This window comes from Triturus cristatus, chromosome 8 (genome assembly GCF_964204655.1).
Source record: "Triturus cristatus chromosome 8, aTriCri1.1, whole genome shotgun sequence".
Taxonomy (NCBI): Eukaryota; Metazoa; Chordata; class Amphibia; order Caudata; family Salamandridae; genus Triturus; species Triturus cristatus.
Genome location: NC_140591.1, coordinates 169974485 through 169996134, shown reverse-complemented (window position 1 = coordinate 169996134; position 21650 = coordinate 169974485). Strand labels below are relative to the sequence as shown.

The following is a 21650-nucleotide window of genomic DNA, read 5'->3' as shown; positions in this document are numbered from 1 at the left end:
ACCTGGCTCGTGTCATTTAACTGTTGAATCTACAAATTATTGAGTGGAAGCACTTCATGCTGATTGTTATAGGGAGTGCTGTGGTACTTGTTTCTCACATTTAACATGGAGGTCTAAATGTATTATGCATTCAGGGTAGTATGATGCATCATACCACATTCTAAAGTTTTCCGTACCGTTCTGATTACTAATCACGGTGGCACATTTCAAGAGAAATGCGATCATAGTACCATCACTACCCGTTCTAATTTTGTGATGACCACAAGACGTGTTAACGAACCTCAAATCAGAACAAATAGAAATGAAAATATGCTTGCCACACGTGTCTGGTCTCCAAAACATCTCTGTCCGATGGGACATTAGGGAGAGAAAACACATTCTGTGAGGCCGAAGCAGCCTGTGCCATCAAACTATGAGAAGTAGGATGCCTGAGACAAGCTGGATCTCCAGGAGCCGGTTGGTGCTTGCGAGATACAGAACGGTCCACAAGGACCCCCGGATCAGGTTGAGCCCAAGAGCCTAAAAAAATGTTGCAAAGTGCCTCCCTTTATCGAAGAACAGGCTTCACCCCGGTCTGACAGAGGACACTGATTAGGGTATCAATAGACTTTTCCACAGAAGGAAGAGTTAACGCCACAGCCACTCTCCTTAACATGTCCGCACAGCTAGTTTAAGTAGCAAGACTAGGAGGGAACAAAAGTTCAGAAGATGGGGAAGACTCTAACCCACTAGCTTCTCCTAGTGCGGAAAGCCAACTCTCCTCCATAAGAGGCGGAACAGCTCAGATACAGGATGCAAAAGCTCTGACTCCTCCGTATCATAGCTCTGTAGACACACAAAAGTGGGTCTACAGAGGTTATTGGACGAATTGTTACCATACTCGACAAAAAATCATTTAGAACTTAACCTGTCAAAAACCAAAACTATCTCCTTTGGGAAACAAAAAAGGACAATAGAAAGGTGGTTCTTCAATAAAACAAAGCTGGACTCAACCTCCAGTTATAAATATTTGGGCATCTTCCTGGAGGCAAGTGGCTCCTTTGGCAAGCACAAGGAAGCACTACAAATAAAAGGACTTTCATTAGAGGTGGCCGCTGCAAAACTGTCAAACCAGCTATTAGGTCCCAGTGTTACACCTAAGCTGAAAGTAATGAAAGCCAAAGTAATCAACGTACTAACATATGGTCATGAGATCACCAAGGGCTCAACCAGTAAATTAATAAACAAATTAATTACAAAAATCTTCAAACGAGCATTCCGGCTGCCAAAATCTGCATCGCCAGCCCAGGTGAGATTAGAACTGGGACTCCAAGATCACCTCAGTGTGGAGGCAGGCGCCTTTGTTAAACTGTGCCATAGACTGCGTCAGGCCTGGGAGGGTTCTTTGGAGGCGCGACTCTGGCAGGAAATACAGAAAAAGCCCACTAGTCAAAAGTACCGACAATACCTGGATCACAGCTTACAGCTTTTAGGCGCAAAAGACCTATGGGACTTAAATCTTTCCCCATCAGTGTTAAAATCTGCCATAAAGAAATCTGTTAGGTTGTGGTCCTTCCATTCAGATAGGACAACACTATCAAAGAGAGAACATGCCTGGGCAGTGATTGCCAACTACAAAGTGGGTGTCCAGCTGCCCTATCTGTCTAGCACATATGCACTTTATTGGAAGCGTAAGTTTTTAGCCTTGAGGATGGGAGAATGGCCCTTTTTGAAGAATCTCCCAGCATGGCACCGGTCAGGCTGTAGCACTGCATGCAGGTTGTGCGGTTACCACACCGAATCAATGGAACATATTGTTTGTCCATGCCCAGTACTACTTCAAGCCAGACGGCAGTTATTGAGAGGCCAATGTATTAAATTGGGTGTACGTTCCTGCCGTCAAGCAATATTGGCTGCCCTTAACCCTGCGAACACCAAGTTAAATATTGGGCTTGCGAAATTCGTTCATAAAGCGTCAAGATTTCTTGAAGCCAAACCTCCACTTCAGTAAGAGTCGAGATCCTGAACTAAAAGATGTTTTATCTCAAACTACATGAAACCTAGGGCGACGTATTGCACCAGAATATTACTAAGACATTCACGACCACCGAACTCTATTTTATTGATCAACTGTTTTAAATTTTTTACTATAGTCAAACCAGATTATTTAATCATTAGCATGTACTGTTTTAAATTCTTTACTATAGTTAAATCAGATTAATTATTAGCATGTACAGTTGTAAATGGTTTTTAAAATCAAACAATAAAGAGCTATTCATAGCTTAAAAGATTACCCATAGAAGTACCAACATGAGAGGGAAGCAGAAGAACAACATTCAGCACAGATGGCTCCATCGACTCTGCACCAGACTGCGATCGACGCAGAGAAGGCGACACCTCGAAGGCAAGAGAAGGAGGATAAATTAATTCGATCGACGCAACTGATGCTGTTGCTGTAGTCGACTGATCATGGATAGATGCTTAAGGTGTAAACCCGAAGGGCTGTGCACCGGCACTGAAGCGGAGCAGACGCCGACTCAACGACTCAGGAGGCATAACTGACACCTATGGCGAACCGGTGTAGCTCCACTCATCTCCATGGGGCCAGACAGCGCTCCAGGGGAAGGTGAAGACCCAAAGATAAGATGTAGAGAGTTATAATACTTTCATCTGGGTCATCGACGCTTCGGCTCCCGGAAAGACAGGGAGGCGCAGGGCAAAGTCGTGTAAGGACTCTTCAACCGGCAAACAGGAGGAGCCATGAGAGACTGACTCCACACTGCAAAGTCAGGGGACAACACGACTTCAACCACCTGCGTTTACCTTGGGACATCAGTGGGGAGTGACTCCCACGGGAAAGGTTCCCAAATGGTCCAGAAAACAGACTTTCGAAAGGGAAGGAGATCGTCGATGAGAAGTCATGTCTCCGAGGACCATATCAAACGTGCAGCCAGGAGTTTCATTTGTTGTTACCTTGAATGCGTTTGGCTTCAAGTTCAGACAGGAGCTGCAATATTCGGAGTTCTGGTGTTCTCCCAAACGAACAAGTTACTTACCTTCGGTAACGATGTATCTGTAAGAAACATTAGTTAGTTAGATTCCTCACCTTAGAATATCCCCAGGCGTCAGACTGGATCCGGAAGATTTTGTGTCAGCAATACCCCTTGCGCGTCGCTAGGCGTCGTCTGCGGCTCCGCGTCCGTCGTCGGCGTCGTGCGCCGGAATGACGTCGGAGTACTTAGACGCCGCCCTCGAGCGCTGACGTCAGTTCTTGTACATAGCTTTCCGCGCCAGGAACGCAGAGCCATGCAAAGACCGACACTGGTGCCAAAAATAAAATCTAGGGGCCTGAAAAGGATAACCTTAACCCTAGATGTCTGTTCGCAGAACGGGGAGGATGGGTGGGTCGGTGAGGAATCTAACTAACTAATGTTTCTTACAGATACATCGTTACCGAAGGCAAGTAACTTGTTCATCTGAAAGAAACACGTTAGTTAGATTCCTCACCTTAGAATAGATGCCCAAGCAATACCATCCCCGGTGGTGGGTCTGCGAACCAAGATCACACCAGAAAGTCCTGGAGGACAGAACGGCCAAAGAAGCCATCCCTCCGGACTTGGCTGTCAAGGCAATAATGCCTGGCAAACGTGTGTAGCAAAGCCCACGTCGCCGCCTGACAGATGTCCTGCAAAGTGACACCCCGTCCCAAAGCAGTAGTAGCCGCTCGGGCCCGAGTAGAATGGGCGCGCAGCCCAACAGGAGGGTCCTTTTTTGCCAAGGAATAACAAATTTTGATGCACAAAACGACCCACCGAGAGATGGTCCGTTTGTGCACAGCTTTCCCCTTCTTAGCACCCACGTATCCAACGAAAAGTTGGTCGTCCACCCGGAACTGCTTTGTGCGGTCCAGATAAAAGGAGAGCGCACGTTTTGGGTCCAGACGGTGGAGCCTCTCTTCCTCTTTGGAAGGATGCGGAGGCGGAAAGAAGGTGGGCAAGGTGACAGACTGCCCAAGATGAAATGGAGTCACCACTTTCGGAAGAAAGGAGGGACGAGGCCGAAGGACAACCTTGTCCGGATGAACAGAGAGAAAAGGAGGCTTTGATGATAAAGCCTGGAGCTCACTCACCCGTCTAGCCGAGGTGATGGCTACCAGAAATCCAGTCTTAAGCGTCAGCAGACGAAGAGGACAATTATGAAGAGGCTCAAAGGGAGCGCACATTAGAAATGTGAGAACAAGATTCAAGTCCCACTGAGGCATTACAAAAGGAACAGGAGGGAACGTGTGAGTAATGCCTTTTAGAAAGCGTGTAACTACAGGGGACTTGAAAAGAGAAGGCTGATCAGGAAGCCGCAAGAAGGCAGAGATGGCAGCAAGATAACCTTTCAAGGTGCCCAGGGCAGAGCCCTGCCGGGCCAAAGAAAGAAGAAAGAGTAGAACCTCAGAAAGAGGGGCGGAAAGGGGATCCACAGCCTTTGCTGTGCACCATGCCACAAATTTGTTCCACCGGCAGGCGTATACCGTCTTTGTGGAGAGACGCCTGGCTGCCAGAATGATATCACAGACTTCAGGAGGCAAGTCAAATGGCATCAACTGCCGCCGCTCAATCTCCACGCATTGAGGTGGAGGCTGGACAGGTTCGGGTTTAGGACCGTCCCCTGCTGCTGCGACAGAAGATCCTCCCGAAGGGGCAGACGTATCGGAGGATCGGTCAACATACTGAGTAGCTCGGGATACCAGTACCTTCGTGCCCAATCCGGAGCCACCAAGATGACTTGGGCCCGGTCGTGCCTGATCTTCTTCAGCACTCTGGGCAGAAGTGGTATAGGCGGAAAGGCGTACAACAGACCGCAACTCCACTCGTGACGAAAAGCATCGCCGAGCGAGTGCCGCCTTGGAAATTCCAACGCGCAGAACTGCTGACATTGCGCGTTCTCTTCGGTGGCGAATAGATCTAACCAAGGCTCTCCCCACTGCTGAAAGAGACCTTGCGCCACTTCGGAGTTCAGACGCCATTCGTGATCCATCATGCACCGGCGGCTGAGTTCGTCTGCTCTGGCGTTCAGAGAGCCCGCCAGATGTTGAACCACTAGGGTGACGTCCTGGTGTTCCAGCCACGTCCAGAGGCGCAGAGCCTCCTGACAAAGGGTCCACGACCCCACCCCGCCCTGTTTGTTGCAATACCACATGGCGGTGGTGTTGTCCGTGAACACCTGCACGACACTTCCCCTGACAGAGGGAAGGAAGGCTTTCAGTGCAAGTCGGATCGCTCTCAACTCCAACAGGTTGATGTGGAGACGAGACTCCGCCGGAGACCAGAGGCCTCTGATCTCCGCCTCTCCCATATGGCCACCCCATCCCAGGAGGGACGCATCCGTCACTACGACATGCTCCGGTTGGGGAAGGGAGAGGCTCTTGCCCGTGACCCAATCGCGGTCCGTGAGCCACCACTGCAACTGCTGTGCAGTGCCCTCCGAGATCAAGACATGGTCGGACAGGTTGCCGTGATGCTGGGCCCACTGAAATTTCAGGTCCCACTGCAGAGCCCGCATGCGCCGCCTGGCGTGATGCACTAGTAGGATGCAGGAGGCCATCAGCCCCAGAAGCCGCAACACTAGCCTGACCGAAACCCAGGACAGAGGCCGAAAGATGGGAATCAGGGCCTGAATATCCCGGACCCGCTGTTCCGGAGGATAGACCCGGAACTGCGCCGAATCGAGAACCGCTCCGATGAAGAGGAGCTTCTGAGAGGGACTCAGGTGTGACTTCGGCACGTTGATGGAAAACCCCAGCAAATGCAGGAGATCCGCCGTAGTCTGGAGGTGGGAGACGACTGCCTGGGGCGAGCCCGCCTTCAACAACCAGTCGTCGAGATAGGGGAAGACTGGAACCCCTGATCTGCGCAGATGAGCTGCGACCACCGCCATCACTTTCGTGAACACCCGAGGGGCACTGGTAAGGCCGAAGGGGAGCATGGTAAACAAAGTGCTCTTGACCCACCGTGAACCGCAGGTAACGCCGGTGGGCCGGCAGGACGGGGATGTGGAAATATGCGTCCTGCAAGTCCAACGCTACCATCCAGTCTCCAGGGTCTAGGGCAGCTAGAACCTGAGCCAAAGTTAACATCTTGAACCTCTCCTTCCGGAGGAAGGCATTGACGTTCCGGAGGTCCAAGATAGGGCGTAGGCCCCCTTTGCCCTTCTTGGGAACCAGAAAGTAGTGGGAATAACCACCACGACCTACTTCCGGGCTCGGAACGCGCTCGACGGCCCCCTTGGCCAAGAGGGCCGAAACTTCCTCATGGAGAAGATTCAAATGATCCCCCGAGATACGGTGGTGCTGCGGTGGCATGGCTGGAGGGGTCGTCTCGAAGGGGAGGGAGTAGCCCCTTCGGACGATTTGCAGCACCCACCTGTCCGATGTGATGGACCGCCAGTGGAGCAGGTGATGGCGAACTCTGCCGCCCACTGGCGTGGAATGGGCCTGAAAGCTCGGACTAGGCTTTGAGGCGGATGCTGCCGGGGTGGATGTGGGCTGACCGCGTCGTCCTCCAGAACCGCCTCGGCGGAAACCACGTCCGCGCGCAGGTTGGTTCTGCGGCTGGTGGCTAGACGTACGTGAGGAGGCACCCCTTCCTTGGCCACGAAAGGGGCGAAAGGCGGAAGTTTGCGACCGCGGGGCCGAGAGGCCCAAGGACTTCGCCGTAGCCCGGGAGTCCTTAAAGCGATTCAGCGCACTGTCCGCTTTCTCACCAAAAAGGCGAGTGCCATCAAAGGGCATGTCCATGAGAGTGCTCTGGACATCACCCGAAAAGGACGTGGACCGCAGCCAGGCGTGACGTCTAAGCGCCACCGTGGTAGAAATCGCCCTACCCAGCGAGTCCATAGTGTCAAGCCCACATCGGATAGCATGTCGTGCTGCATCCCTCCCATCGGCCAGAGCCTGGGTAAGTCGTGTCTGGACCTCCTCCGGACACAGGGGCAGCACGTCCTCCACCGTATCCCACAGAGAGTGGGAATAACGGTCCAAGAGACAGGCGGTGTTCAAGGACCGCAGGCCCAAACTAAGGGAGGAGAACAGCTTTTTGCCAAACTGTTCCAGTCTCTTGGAATCCCGGTCCGGCGGAGCGGTCGGGAAGGAGGATTGGGAGGTAGAAGCCTGGATAACCAGGCTCTCGGGGGTAGGGTGTTGGGACAGAAAACTGGGGTCACGAAAATAGTTTTTGTGAAACATCTATGAGGCTGATCGGCCTGTAGTTGGCTGGGAGTAGAGGAGAGCCCTTTTTGAAAATAGGCACAATCTCCGCCCCCAACCAAGTACAGGGGATCTCCATACCCCCTGCAATGGAATTAAAAAGAATGAGGAGGTAAGGACCCCAGATCTCTGGGTGATGACGATAAGGTCACCAGGCAATCTGTCGAGACCCGGGGCCTTCCCCGTCGCCAGACCCCCTATTGCACTGATCACCTCGCCCAGGGTAAATTCCAATCCAACTACAGGATTGGGTGGAGCAGCAGTGGTCACAGTGTTAGCATATTCGGAGGTTTCTTGGTACAATTTACCAAAATGGGCCTCCCAAACGGAAGCTGCAATATTTGGCTCCACCGCTGCTTTAGGTTCCCCTGTGCCAGTATTTACCAGGGACCAGAATTTTTTCAAATCCCTCGCTTCTAATGCTAGGGAGAGACCCTGCCATCTATTCCAATCTGTTAGAAATGGGATTTCTGGTTGGCTAGGGCTTGCGCCAAAGCCAGACAGAAACCACCACTCTAGTCAGGGCTGGGGAGTTACACGCCAAAGATAACCCCTGCTCACCCCCTTGGTAGCTTGGCACGAGCAGACAGGCTTATCCCTGTGGCGATGTGTAAAGCGTTTGCGCGCGCACCCAGCAACAACACCCAAGGCCCACCACAAGGGAAACTCCACACAAGGTATTCTATAAAAATAGCCTTTGTATTATACACAACACATTAGATAAAAACACACACTCTACAATGTGCCAACAGGCACGGGCAGAATTTACAAGGGATTATATGTACAGGGGACAGGGCCACATGGACCGCTGTCCGGACTTAGCACTCTTAGAACATAGCACTTGGAACATAGGAAATAAAATTACTGTTGCACAAAATTACACCTAGCACACAACCAGTCACTACTGGTATCAGGTAAGTACCACCTACGCAACCCTAACCACCTTAGGACAGTATTGCGCAGGGAATCAGGACCTCACTAGCACCACCTGTACTAGGGAGAAAACAACCACCTAAGTATCACAATACCTGTAGGGGTCTAAGCACCTAAACACATGATGCATAACATTCAGAGGTGTAAAGCAAAGCACATGACGCAAAAACACATTCAGAGGTGCAGAACAGGTACAATGGCGCCAAAACTCACATTAGCCACTACCTGTGGCAGTCCCTAGGCCAACTGGCCTTGAAGGGGCAAGGACGCCCTGTGTCTAAATGTTAGGGCAAGGCTGCGCAAGCTGCGCCAGCCAAAGTGTACCGGGGCACAACCTAAACGTGGCAGCTGCCCACTAAGTGCTGGGCAGCTGTATGGACTGAGGCCTGGGCACCTCCGGGCCCTCAGAACGATAAAGAAATGCCCCCGTTAGAGCCTCACAGGCTCAATAAACAAATGTGCCCCTAAAACGTGGTGGGAGCCTCGTGGGCTCTAGGCAACCAATGCGCCATCGTTGGAGTCCCTCTGGACTCGGGAATACTGCCCCAAACCGTTGGAGCCTTCACGGCTCTGAAACAAACAATATGCCCCCGGTCGTTGGAGCCTTCACGGCTCTGAAACAAAATGCCCCCGGTGGAGCGCACTCGCTCCGCACACAACACGAGGCTGCCCTCACTCACCGGGACTCCGTCGGCGCAGACGACACGCGGGGCTCTCGTCTCCACCCGGTCCCTCCTCTGGGACCGGGACGTCACTCACGAGGCAGATGCAGCGGGGCTCTCACCGGCCACGGGAGCCCCGCTTCTCCCTCGCTACCGTCCGCTTCCTTTCTTGTCCGCTTCGTGTATTCCGGACGAGGGCCCCGGGGCGCAGGGTAGGCTCCTGCCTGCTCCGGGGCAAAGACCAGCCACGATTCTCTGGAAGGAGGCGGGGTAGGCTCCCGCCCTCCTAGTTCCGACTCCGGTTGTCCCGGAGTCCCGCCCCCGGCCTGCCTGACTTCCTGCAAGCCCGGCCGCGGCGGTGATCTCGAAACTCGGCAACCAGAGGGGTAGGCTCCCTCGGTAGATGAGATATACAGCGGGGTGGGCACCCGCTGTAAGGATAATCAAATAAGCGGGGTGGGCACCCGTAAGCACACCACAATGCGGGGTGGGCACCCGCCAATTAAATAATTAAATGAGCGGGGTGGCTCCCGCTCGGTCGGTAGAGACGGGGCAAATGCCGGGTGGGCACCGGCTGGCAGTAATAAAGCGCTCCTGAGCGCTAAGGGCAAAGAAAAGCGCTTCCAGGCGCTTTGGGCACACAAATAAAACGCTCCCAGCGCTTCCGGGACAAAAGAACCACAAAGTCCAGCAATGTTCTTCCCTGCATGCAGCAGGGCAGGGGTGGGGGGCAAGGCTGGACCCAGAGCCAGCTCACTGGGCCTCCAGGCAGGGAGGTAGTCCAGGTGGCGGTCCTCTGGTCCAGCAGCAGCAGCAGCCCCCCTCAGGTAAGATCCTGGCAGAGAACAGTTTCTGTGGGGACACAGCCCCATTTTTATATAGGCAACCCCTTTGTTCTGGGTTCAGGGTGAAGGGGAAAACCAGTCGCAGCTGGTTGGGGAGCACCCTTGATGTGCTCAGCCCCTCACTCTATTCACTGGCAGGGCTAGGGTCGTCAGTCGCACCACAGGGGGAGGGGCCAGCATTGTGTGTGGAAAACCCTGTCCTATTCAGGACCCAGGTGTACTCCTCCCACCCATCTAGCTGCTGATCTCCCCATTCACCACTGGGTGACTCATCCTGACTCTGGGGAATCCCTAGCCCGTCACATGACACGACCAGCCAATCACGCGACAGACACACTGCACACAGAAGTGCCCACTTCTAGAAGTGGCACTTCCACACTAGGTACATGCACGCCGCACACATCATCGCGCAGCATTCACTCCCACGAGTCCGCACATACCAAACTTGGGCCTGCACACCCCACGCATCAGGAACTACTAGGGACACATACACTCCCCATGCATTCCTATGGGAGGGCAGGCCTATCTCACCACATGCACTCAGAGCACGCACGCACTTTACCCTGGGACACAGGGAAAGTGCGCAGAGACCAAACAATTACCACACCAAGTCACCAATAAAAAGCCAAAAAGTCCAGGGGTGAACTTGCCAGAAGGGCCAAGTCCAACACAACCCCCTTCCAGCCAAAACGCAGGGCAGACCAATCACCACCGTGATGGACTTCCCTGCTTGGGGCGATAGAACACGGACGCGGGCCCGCAACTGCATGGACACCCTCCGGTTCTACGCCACGGTGAACCCATGGAATTCTTTTTAACACCACTGTCTGGACCAACTGGGCTACCCCACTGGTACTCCCAAGCTGTCCGCGGCCAAGACCAGGCCCTAGGCCACCCAGGTGCCACTGGTCTTTGCCTAACCACAGAGTGGGGGGTAGTAACCCCTGGCACATAGCGGCCATTCTCCACTCTTCCTCTCTGAAAGACAGGACTAAACTGCCACTGGTTCTCCAGCCTAGGGTCTACACCCTCAGGCGGACCAGGAGTCTCAGGGAAAGCTCTCCTCCCCCTACCTCTTCTCCTAGGGTTCCTCCTCCTCTGGCGAGGGGTACACCTAGAACGCCATTCCAACCCAGGGTTTAACCCCTCAGGTTGTACCGGGGGCAGAGGTGGGCTCTCCCACCCTCTGCACCCCCTTCCAGAACCCTGCTCCCTACCAACTGGGGCGGTACCTCTGGAAGAAGAACTGGTCGGGACGCTGATTACAGACGTCCCACCCTTCAGGTCAGGCTGATCCTGAACCTGGCCTCCCAACCTCCGGCCTAGAACCTTTGGTGGAATAATTGCCTGGCACTCCAGGACTTCTGGGGATTTCCACTCCATCCCCCTGAGGCTATCAAAGGACACATACGTCAAGCGACTGTCTGTCTGGCGCTGATCTCCCGTCCCCTGTCTACCTGACAGTGCGCGGAGATCCCCCAGAACAGAAGTGGTGCCACCCTGGTCACTACACGGGATCCTAGCCCAACTGGGTAGTCCCTGACCCACAGGCTCTTCCACTGGGAAACTCATCCCCCAATCACTCCTCACACTGGACTCCTGTACCCTCCCTACCGGAGCGGTACTGCCAGACTCTAGAACCACAGGAGCCCTGGTTACAGGTGCTCCAGGTCCTCTACTCACCAGGAGATCTCCCTCAAATGGGCTAACAGGACAGCCTAGGTCCCCAACTTGGTGTTCCCTTATGGAACCATCCAAGTCCTGAGGCAGGGTTTCGTACGTCCGGGGACCCTCGGTCACCCTCTCACTCCTGCTCCACTGAGCCAGGCAGTGAGCCCCTACACCCTCCTCGCTATCCTGGGACCTAGCTGGGCTACACTGAGCCTCTTCCACCACGCTGGGCTGGAAGATACCTGACCCACTACTTTTGGAGTCACTCCCTAATGACTCTAGAGAACCTCTAGCCCTTTCCCAGCGCTCTGCTTCCTCCGCCAGGTCAAATGGCTCAGACAATCCACACCCCAACAGGTGTTGGCGCAGCCCCGGCACACAACAACTGAGCAGGTGTTCTTTGAGAACCAGATTACACAGTATATCAAAATCACTTGCTGTGGAAATCCAATCAAACATTGCATCCTCACATCCATCCACAAACTCCTCCCAAGTCTGGTGAGACAGTTTCCTACTGCCCCTGAATTTCAACCTTAACTCCTCCTCCTGGGGAACAGGTACCAGACTGGGGGAACTGGGACTGGGATTTCCTACACTGGAATCTACATCGCTACTACCACTGGACTCAACCCTCCCTGGGGAGCCCAGAGAATTAAAACTGCGCGCAGGGGATAGTCTACCCTCCAGAGCTACTTTGCCTCTGGTGGAGGCCCTCTCAGCCTCCTCTACCCTCTCCCGCGCCAAGACCCACTCAGTCTCTCGCTGTTGCTTCCTGGCCTCCAGCTGCGCCATAGCCTGAGCATGCTCTAACCTGAGCTTCTCTAACGCCAGCTGGTGCTCCCTTTCTTTCCTCCTATCTTCCCACTCCTCTGGGGACAGGGAAAGGGATGAGGCGCTGCCTCCTACGCTGGACCCAGCAAGGGACGCCCTACCTATGGGGTCCTCACTCTCTACTGGCGTCCAGGTATTGTCATCCTCTACCTCCTCTTCTGACTCTTCCTCTGTACAGTACCTTTCTAACTCCTGCCTCTGGCGCCAAGCTAGCTCATAGGGATCACAAGCAGGCTCCATTCTGGCGGACGTTATGGTAACAATTATACAGGGAACCTAGGGGTCTGAGTTTCACACAGGAGCACACAATTCACAAAAAGATTCAGCAAGCTTTCTAACCCAGAGAACTCACACTCACTTGCCTAGTGCCACACACCATTCATCCACACACACAACCCTCCCCTCGGACTGGTAAGGCAGTTTCTACCACCCCTGATTCCTCAACCTGACCACCACGTGACACAGGTACCAACTCTGGGCGCAGGGCGGGGGACAAATGTACAGGACACTATTACGCTGCCACCACTGGATCCCACCCTCTGGTGAATCCAGAAAACATAATGCACTAAGGGGGATGATCTACCCTCCCGAGCTAGGGACACCTAACTCACAGTGCACAAAAACACATTTCCAAAGAAATGACAATTAAAAACAATCTTAAAACAATAATCCCTATACCATGTGATTTATCTAAATGCAGAGCTTTGTAGTGCGGCCAGTTGCCGCTGCGGTACAGCGCAAACGCAAGTCCAAATCCCACCGCTGATCACCAATGTTAGAAATGGGATTTCTGGTTGGCTAGGGCTTGCGCCAAAGCCAGACAGAAACCACCACTCTAGTCAGGGCTGGGGAGTTACACGCCAAAGATAACCCCTGCTCACCCCCTTGGTAGCTTGGCACGAGCAGACAGGCTTATCCCTGAGGCGATGTGTAAAGCGTTTGCGCGCGCACCCAGCAACAACACCCAAGGCCCACCACAAGGGAAACTCCACACAAGGTATTCTATAAAAATAGCCTTTGTATTATACACAACACATTAGATAAAAACACACACTCTACAATGTGCCAACAGGCACGGGCAGAATTTACAAGGGATTATATGTACAGGGGACAGGGCCACATGGACCGCTGTCCGGACTTAGCACTCTTAGAACATAGCACTTGGAACATAGGAAATAAAATTACTGTTGCACAAAATTACACCTAGCACACAACCAGTCACTACTGGTATCAGGTAAGTACCACCTACGCAACCCTAACCACCTTAGGACAGTATTGCGCAGGGAATCAGGACCTCACTAGCACCACCTGTACTAGGGAGAAAACAACCACCTAAGTATCACAATACCTGTAGGGGTCTAAGCACCTAAACACATGATGCATAACATTCAGAGGTGTAAAGCAAAGCACATGACGCAAAAACACATTCAGAGGTGCAGAACAGGTACAATGGCGCCAAAACTCACATTAGCCACTACCTGTGGCAGTCCCTAGGCCAACTGGCCTTGAAGGGGCAAGGACGCCCTGTGTCTAAATGTTAGGGCAAGGCTGCGCAAGCTGCGCCAGCCAAAGTGTACCGGGGCACAACCTAAACGTGGCAGCTGCCCACTAAGTGCTGGGCAGCTGTATGGACTGAGGCCTGGGCACCTCCGGGCCCTCAGAACGATAAAGAAATGCCCCCGTTAGAGCCTCACAGGCTCAATAAACAAATGTGCCCCTAAAACGTGGTGGGAGCCTCGTGGGCTCTAGGCAACCAATGCGCCATCGTTGGAGTCCCTCTGGACTCGGGAATACTGCCCCAAACCGTTGGAGCCTTCACGGCTCTGAAACAAAATGCCCCCGGTGGAGCGCACTCGCTCCACACACAACACGAGGCTGCCCTCACTCACCGGGACTCCGTCGGCGCAGACGACACGCGGGGCTCTCGTCTCCACCCGGTCCCTCCTCTGGGACCGGGACGTCACTCACGAGGCAGATGCAGCGGGGCTCTCACCGGCCACGGGAGCCCCGCTTCTCCCTCGCTACCGTCCGCTTCCTTTCTTGTCCGCTTCGTGTATTCCGGACGAGGGCCCCGGGGCGCAGGGTAGGCTCCTGCCTGCTCCGGGGCAAAGACCAGCCACGATTCTCTGGAAGGAGGCGGGGTAGGCTCCCGCCCTCCTAGTTCCGACTCCGGTTGTCCCGGAGTCCCGCCCCCGGCCTGCCTGACTTTCTGCAAGCCCGGCCGCGGCGGTGATCTCGAAACTCGGCAACCAGAGGGGTAGGCTCCCTCGGTAGATGAGATATACGGCGGGGTGGGCACCCGCTGTAAGGATAATCAAATAAGCGGGGTGGGCACCCGTAAGCACACCACAATGCGGGGTGGGCACCCGCCAATTAAATAATTAAATGAGCGGGGTGGCTCCCGCTCGGTCGGTAGAGACGGGGCAAATGCCGGGTGGGCACCGGCTGGCAGTAATAAAGCGCTCCTGAGCGCTAAGGGCAAAGAAAAGCGCTTCCAGGCGCTTTGGGCACACAAATAAAACGCTCCCAGCGCTTCCGGGACAAAAGAACCACAAAGTCCAGCAATGTTCTTCCCTGCATGCAGCAGGGCAGGGGTGGGGGGCAAGGCTGGACCCAGAGCCAGCTCACTGGGCCTCCAGGCAGGGAGGTAGTCCAGGTGGCGGTCCTCTGGTCCAGCAGCAGCAGCAGCCCCCCTCAGGTAAGATCCTGGCAGAGAACAGTTTCTGTGGGGACACAGCCCCATTTTTATATAGGCAACCCCTTTGTTCTGGGTTCAGGGTGAAGGGGAAAACCAGTCGCAGCTGGTTGGGGAGCACCCTTGATGTGCTCAGCCCCTCACTCTATTCACTGGCAGGGCTAGGGTCGTCAGTCGCACCACAGGGGGCGGGGCCAGCATTGTGTGTGGAAAACCCTGTCCTATTCAGGACCCAGGTGTACTCCTCCCACCCATCTAGCTGCTCATCTCCCCATTCACCACTGGGTGACTCATCCTGACTCTGGGGAATCCCTAGCCCGTCACATGACACGACCAGCCAATCACGCGACAGACACACTGCACACAGAAGTGCCCACTTCTAGAAGTGGCACTTCCACACTAGGTACATGCACGCCGCACACATCGCGCAGCATTCACTCCCACGAGTCAGCACATACCAAACTTGGGCCTGCACACCCCACGCATCAGGAACTACTAGGGACACATACACTCCCCATGCATTCCTATGGGAGGGCAGGCCTATCTCACCACATGCACGCACGCACTTTACCCTGGGACACAGGGAAAGTGCGCAGAGACCAAACAATTACCACACCAAGTCACCAATAAAAAGCCAAAAAGTCCAGGGGTGAACTTGCCAGAAGGGCCAAGTCCAACACAATCCCATTCCGATCTTGCTAATTCCATAGCTTTCCTGTATTTCCTTCTGAGCTCGGTGCCCTTGGGCCTATCAGAACCTACTTTTATTGTATTTATTAGTTCTGTCTTAATCTTTTTACAGGAGGAATTGTACCAAGTTGGAGTTTGGGTCTTTTTCTTCCATAGCGGTGCCACAGGATAAAAAACCTCACCTAAGGCTCCCACTAGGTCTACGTGAATTTGGGCTAGCTTCTCGTTAAAATCTAAGAATCTAGGCTGATTTATTAGTGCATCCAGTTCTTTTAGCTTGGGGAGGGCAAGCTGATATATTTTACTTAAGCTTTCTTCGGAGTTTGCCAATTTCCCCCATTTAACCCTGCGTCTGTTAGAAATGAGAACCAAATTCCCTGGATCCTCACTGAGCTCGGTGGAAGGTGATCCAACGGCACATACAGGATGCACCATATCCAGTAGGAGTGCATTGTGATCACTGTCCGTTCTTACGATCACTCTGAAATCCTGGACCTTGGACCAAAGACCAATGTCTACAAAAATGTAATCCAGCCACGATTCATGGTCCTTCCTGTTGAAGGTGCATGATGAAGGGATGTCGGAAGGGGTGCGACCATTACACGCCCTCATCGCAAAATTTAGTGTTAGGGACATGATTTGTATTGCGAGAGGAGACCAGGATTTGAGGTGGGGGGATTGGCACGGCGGGACACCCCAAAAGTCGTCTTCAGCAGTAAGGGCACCTTCCTTTAGACCACCCAAAGGTTCGAAATGACAGTTAAAATCGCCGCCTATCACTATCTTGCAGTCATTTGGAAGTTGGCCCAGAAAAGACGAAAGATCGTCTAGTGTGGGTGATTCCATGGCCGCACTAACTGGACGAGAGTACACGTTAATAATTGCCAGATTTAGAGCATTAGGCCACTTGAGTAGAACGCACTGTATGTCCTGCGAGAACGTAGGTACATTCTCCGCATTGCACCCAATGTGACAGGCTACCCAAATCGCCAGACCACCTGAAGGCCTCCCTTTACCAGACCAATTTGCTTTAATCTAAAAAACGGCATATCCTACTCTGCGCAGCGGTTCCCTCGCCCAAGTCTCTTGGAAAAGACAAATGTCACTATTGCCCACTAAGGAGTCCCATTCAGTTGTGTGTAATTTGTTGGCAATACCCGCCACATTCCAAGAAAGAACCTTCAGAGTTTCAACTGGAGGTTTAAATCCCAGTCCCCCAGTATTCTCAGTTACAATATCCAGTGTTGGAACTAGAGGCTCTTGCAGGGATCCTTCCGAAGTGGGTAGAACAGTGGGAGCAGTAAAGGCACCGGCGGTGATGGTCCGTAACCGACATCAGGCGGTTGCAGTCAGCACAGGCTTTAAAACCAGGCATCCTACCGGCACCGGAGTCGAGACAAGATCAAAAAGGATCAAAAAAAACTTCGTCAAAAAAGACTAAAAGGGGTAGCTCTCCCGGATCTGCGCTTACTGGCGCGGAAAAAAGAAGAACTGACGTCAGCGCGCGAGGGCGGCGTCTAAGTACTCCGACGACGTCATTCCGGCGCACGACGCCGACGACGGACGCGGAGCCGCAGACGACGCCTAGCGACGCGCAAGGGGTATTGCTGACGAAAAATCTTCCGGATCCAGTCTGACGCCTGGGGATATTCTAAGGTGAGGAATCTAACTAACGTGTTTCTTTCAGATACCACATGCAAACGGAATAAGTGTCCATGGGAGACACCTGTCATGCACAAGGCTTAAAGCTGAAGACATAAAGAAAAAGGCAAACTGTTCCAACCAACAAAAACTGTCAAAGTAAGCCAGAAAGAGGCCTGAGAAACCACTTCTTACATGACTCCGCTGACATCACAATCGGAGTCGACATCAATACGGAGTTGTGCAACACCTTCCCCCGGCACACAGAGGTACTGCTGGAAAGAGTTCTGTAGCCAGGCTAGCACCTAGAAAGAATTTAAAAGTTAAGGAATCTGAGGCAAGATATCACTACAAGATGAGCGATGTTGAGAATCCTGGCGTCTAGCTTGAGGAGGATGAGAAATGTGACAGCGAATCCAACATTGTAGAGCAGTGGTGAGGTCAATTTTATAGGTTGTATCAAAGGCAATGGTCATGCCAACAATCATGGTGTTTTGATGTCACATGGTGAAGGTTTCTTCCACGGCCAAAGCTGCATCACCAGCAATCGCTGTCATCCAATGGCTCTTCGACCTCGATAGTGAGGGTGAATGGGTCACAGTGGTCCGGGTGTCTAAAGATTTCGAAGATCTGTGATGATTAGTTATTGTGGATGTAAAACGTGATCTTAAACGTTGACTGGGAGTGCTGACGAGAATGGTGGTGTTAATGTCTCCTGTCCCGCTTACTTGATCTTCTTTCTCTAGCTCTCCCCTTTGGGAGTCTTTGTGAGAGGCTGGATCCTTTTTAGTCGAGGCTGCATGGCTGAAGGACTTTTCAGCCTTTATTTTATGTTCTTCCTTAGGCCTCATGATCTAAAATTTACCTCAATGCCTGAAGCCTTGTTGTTCTTTTTTTGCAAAACTCAGAAATGTGAGTCTACATGCCTCACATTTGCAAACAACTCACACCTTGTGGGGGTTCGAGACCGCTTTATTCCAACCACACGATAGATACTAAAAGAGCAAATGCATTTTGACAGAAATAAACAAGCATTTGCAATGCAATAGGTCTCGCCTTTTCAAGAGTTTAAGCTATTAGCATTGTAAATGACAATGCCTTTTATTTATATGTTTTGATCATTAACACATAAATAAAAGGCATTGTCATGTGCAATGCCAATAGCTCAAACTCTTGGAAATTCGAGACCTATTCTAAGAAGCGGCCGCCAGTGTCCCGGGTTGCTTAGAAAGTAAAAGCGCTCATTGTGCGCTGAATGCTCCAGGAAAGCATTTTGTGTCTGCAGTAGGAGAAACGCAGCACAGAAAATAGTGCTTACAGACTAAAACGCCTATTAAAGAATCAAAAGCAAACATTTACGAAGGACAATGACACAAGCCAATGCCAAATATGGGCGGAGAGTGAGCAGGGCTTCTATTCCATACTCCAATACAGCATAGCTCGCAGAGCAGCGCATGCGCTGCCCAGGCTCAATCTAAACAACTGTAAAATGTAACAAAAACAGGTTCCCTCTGTAGATATAAGAAAAAGAAGTTGTGTGACCTTGAATAAATGAAAATTTGAGGAAACACTCTCTGAAAGAGGGGTGAAACCTTTAATGTGTTCTGGCATCCTACTAATGAGCTGGAAAAGGAAGTGACTGAGTGGCAACTGTCAGTGCAATGCATCATGGGTAGAGGAAGCTCCTAGAGTCTTAAAGGGACAGGAGTCTATTAATCAGAGCTTTACACTGTAAGACTGTGAGGCTGCACGATTTTCTCAATGTCAGGACTAGTTCTCAGCATTTTTGTAATACAGATGCTAACATGCAGTCTTGAGATAGACGCCTCTTGGCTTAGGCAGACTAGATTTTGGGAAAAAAATCTTTCTAGGATAGGCTTCAAAAGTTATGCTAGTGATATTGACTATTGCATCCAGGATTCCAATTGAGTCCACGCAGGCAGTTTATGACCATCAGTGAAGATCCTTAGATGCAGAATTTAGATTATTTATTGTCCCTTAGGCTGTTGGTAGTTTGTAGCAAGGTCATGAAATTATCTTTGTTAATGCAAGAGTTCAAATGTGTTTCGCTTTGAAAGGCAAGGAAAGACCATTTGGAGTGCAGATATTTCCAAGCTCTTGATACATGTGCACAACCAAATCTTAGGTAAGGTATCCGATTGCAGATTGAAAGGATGAGAGGTGATTTAGCCAATTAAAGCAAATTCTATTGATATTGTCTTCATTTGGCACCCGTTCAAAAAAAACTAATGTATTAGCGCTTGCGCAAAGAATTATTCAAATGAAAACAGTTAAAAACTGTATACCAAATACACATTTTACATGTACATTTAAGAAACAAGATCGAGAGGAAACTCTATGGGTCTAGTACCTTAAATTAATCTACCTCTGGGTTTAGTGGTGAACTGTTAATTTTTCAAGCCCAGCAATCTAAGACTATCTTGTCCTGTGTGCCACAGACTCTAAGAACATGTAACTGACTCAAAGAATCGGGTTTATGATCCACACTGGAGAATATTGTAATTTTTACAATATAGCTTTTCTACCACATTTTAGAATGCTTTTTAGTATCGATACCTACTGATATTACACACTCAGAATTTTAACACAAATATACCTGTTTTTTGATGGGGAAACATAGAAATTAAATACAGCATTACATATGCTATGTATATTATTACATAATCTAGATGTATGCTGGTATTAATAAAATAAACATACCTGTCGCTCGTGTTAGAAAACTGAATGCTGTCAACCTTGTCCTGTGGAAATAAATGTAATTAATAAAAAAGTATAAAAAGAACCAACATTTAGAACCAAACTGAACCAACAGAATTTGAATTGCAGAATCAAGCAACAACTAAAGGGTGTAGCCAGATAGTGGAGATGGTCAGAGAAAAATTGATGTTAAAAGTAGAAAGGACTGTCAGCAAAAATGTTACATGCCATTTCATTTGAAAGCTTGAAAGCAGTCCTTTAGTTCTCACTTTTTACCTCTATGTCCATGCCTAATTATCAGTCAACAGTCTTGGGAATTATATATTGTAACATATACATCCCCTAAAGCCAAAATTCTAGATCCGTTTAATGCAAGCATGACATTACCATCCCCTTTATATATTAGAGGAAAAACCCACAACAAGCAGGAAGACTAAACTCATCCAAAATTATAACTTGCAATAACAAACATTGGCAAAGCCAACTGGGTCTGGAAATGCAGCGACAGGGACACTCAAGAATGCACTTTGGAGAGATCTCTGCAGTTACAGGAAATCCATAAACCTAATAAATATGAACGTTACTTGAATCTTAGATGCCTGGAGCCTTAATATGGCCTGAGACAGTTCATTGGGATATAGCCTCTACAAGAAATTAGCAAAAGAATCTTCACTAACCGTCTTCTAGGAAGAATGTAAAGGAGCTTTCAAGGTTAAAAAGGGAGGTGATCCTGCTACTTACCTATGACTCCTTTAAGCCCCAGAGCAACATGTCTATAAACTTGAAGCCTGAGATAAGAATGACATTTTTGAGACTTACATTTAACATACTAGCACTGGGCGACATAAGCACAATCTGGAGTACCCGGCATAGAAAACCCGGAAAATGTTCCAGAGGATGTTGCTGTAAGACTGAATCACTATCCCATATTTTGAGTGAGCACGTCCATACCTAGTCAGTCTAAGGGTCATTTTATTAAAGCATGTTTTTAGGTCAGCCTAGCGCTGCAGCGCATGCGCTGCTCGCTTTGCGCATCATGCAGTATTCAGTAAAGTGTGGAAGCTTCGTGGAAGCTCCGCCCATTCTCCGCCCATTTTTTTCACTGGCTTAGGTCCTAAATGCTGCCGATTGGTTTTAGGCTTGTTAGTCCCTCACCAGGACGCCTATGTCGTCATTTGTGTTTTTCCATGGCTACTGGCCCCTTTACTGCACAAACTACTTTCTTCCCGATCCCCCCCACACCCCCTCCCGCAGTCCGTGACTTCTTGGGGCCCTCCCCACGTACTCCCAGTCCTGCGCATGCCTTCTCGTACCCGCCCCGCACGTCCGTTTCCAATGCAATAGGTCTCGCGTAAATGCGTGTCCTATTGCATTGCAAATGCTTGTTTAAGACAAGGCGTTCGAAAAACTAGGGATGCAACCTCTGCATGCATTATGGGACTAGAAAGTCAGCTGATTTGCAGAGTAGCCAAATTCAATGATGCAGCACTTGTAGAGCTAGAAAAGACCTGTTATGGACTCAGAGGTTATCGACCAGAGCTGCGTGTATACACAGATTCAGGTGTTTCAGTTGGGGAATAGTCTGATCCCAGCCCACTTAAATGATTATTGTGCAGCAAAATACGGAAATCTTAATAAATTAAAAGGACCATTTCTCTGAAGGCATGTACAAAGGAACATAAATGATAGTAAGCCCTGATGAAGTTCAGCATGGTCTGAACGAAAAGAGT

General features: G+C 50.9%; 1 protein-coding gene across 3 annotated transcripts in view; it reads right to left on the bottom strand.

Annotated features, from left to right (window-relative positions):
• BRWD1 (bromodomain and WD repeat domain containing 1) overlaps window positions 1-21650 on the bottom strand; it is a 2304433-nt gene that overhangs the window by 1687401 nt on the left and 595382 nt on the right. For all 3 annotated transcript variants that reach the window (XM_085621250.1, XM_085621251.1, XM_085621252.1), the window contains exon 12: window positions 19924-19964. In XM_085621250.1, the coding sequence (XP_085477376.1) occupies window positions 19924-19964 (41 nt within the window). The remainder of the gene's footprint in view (window positions 1-19923; window positions 19965-21650) is intronic.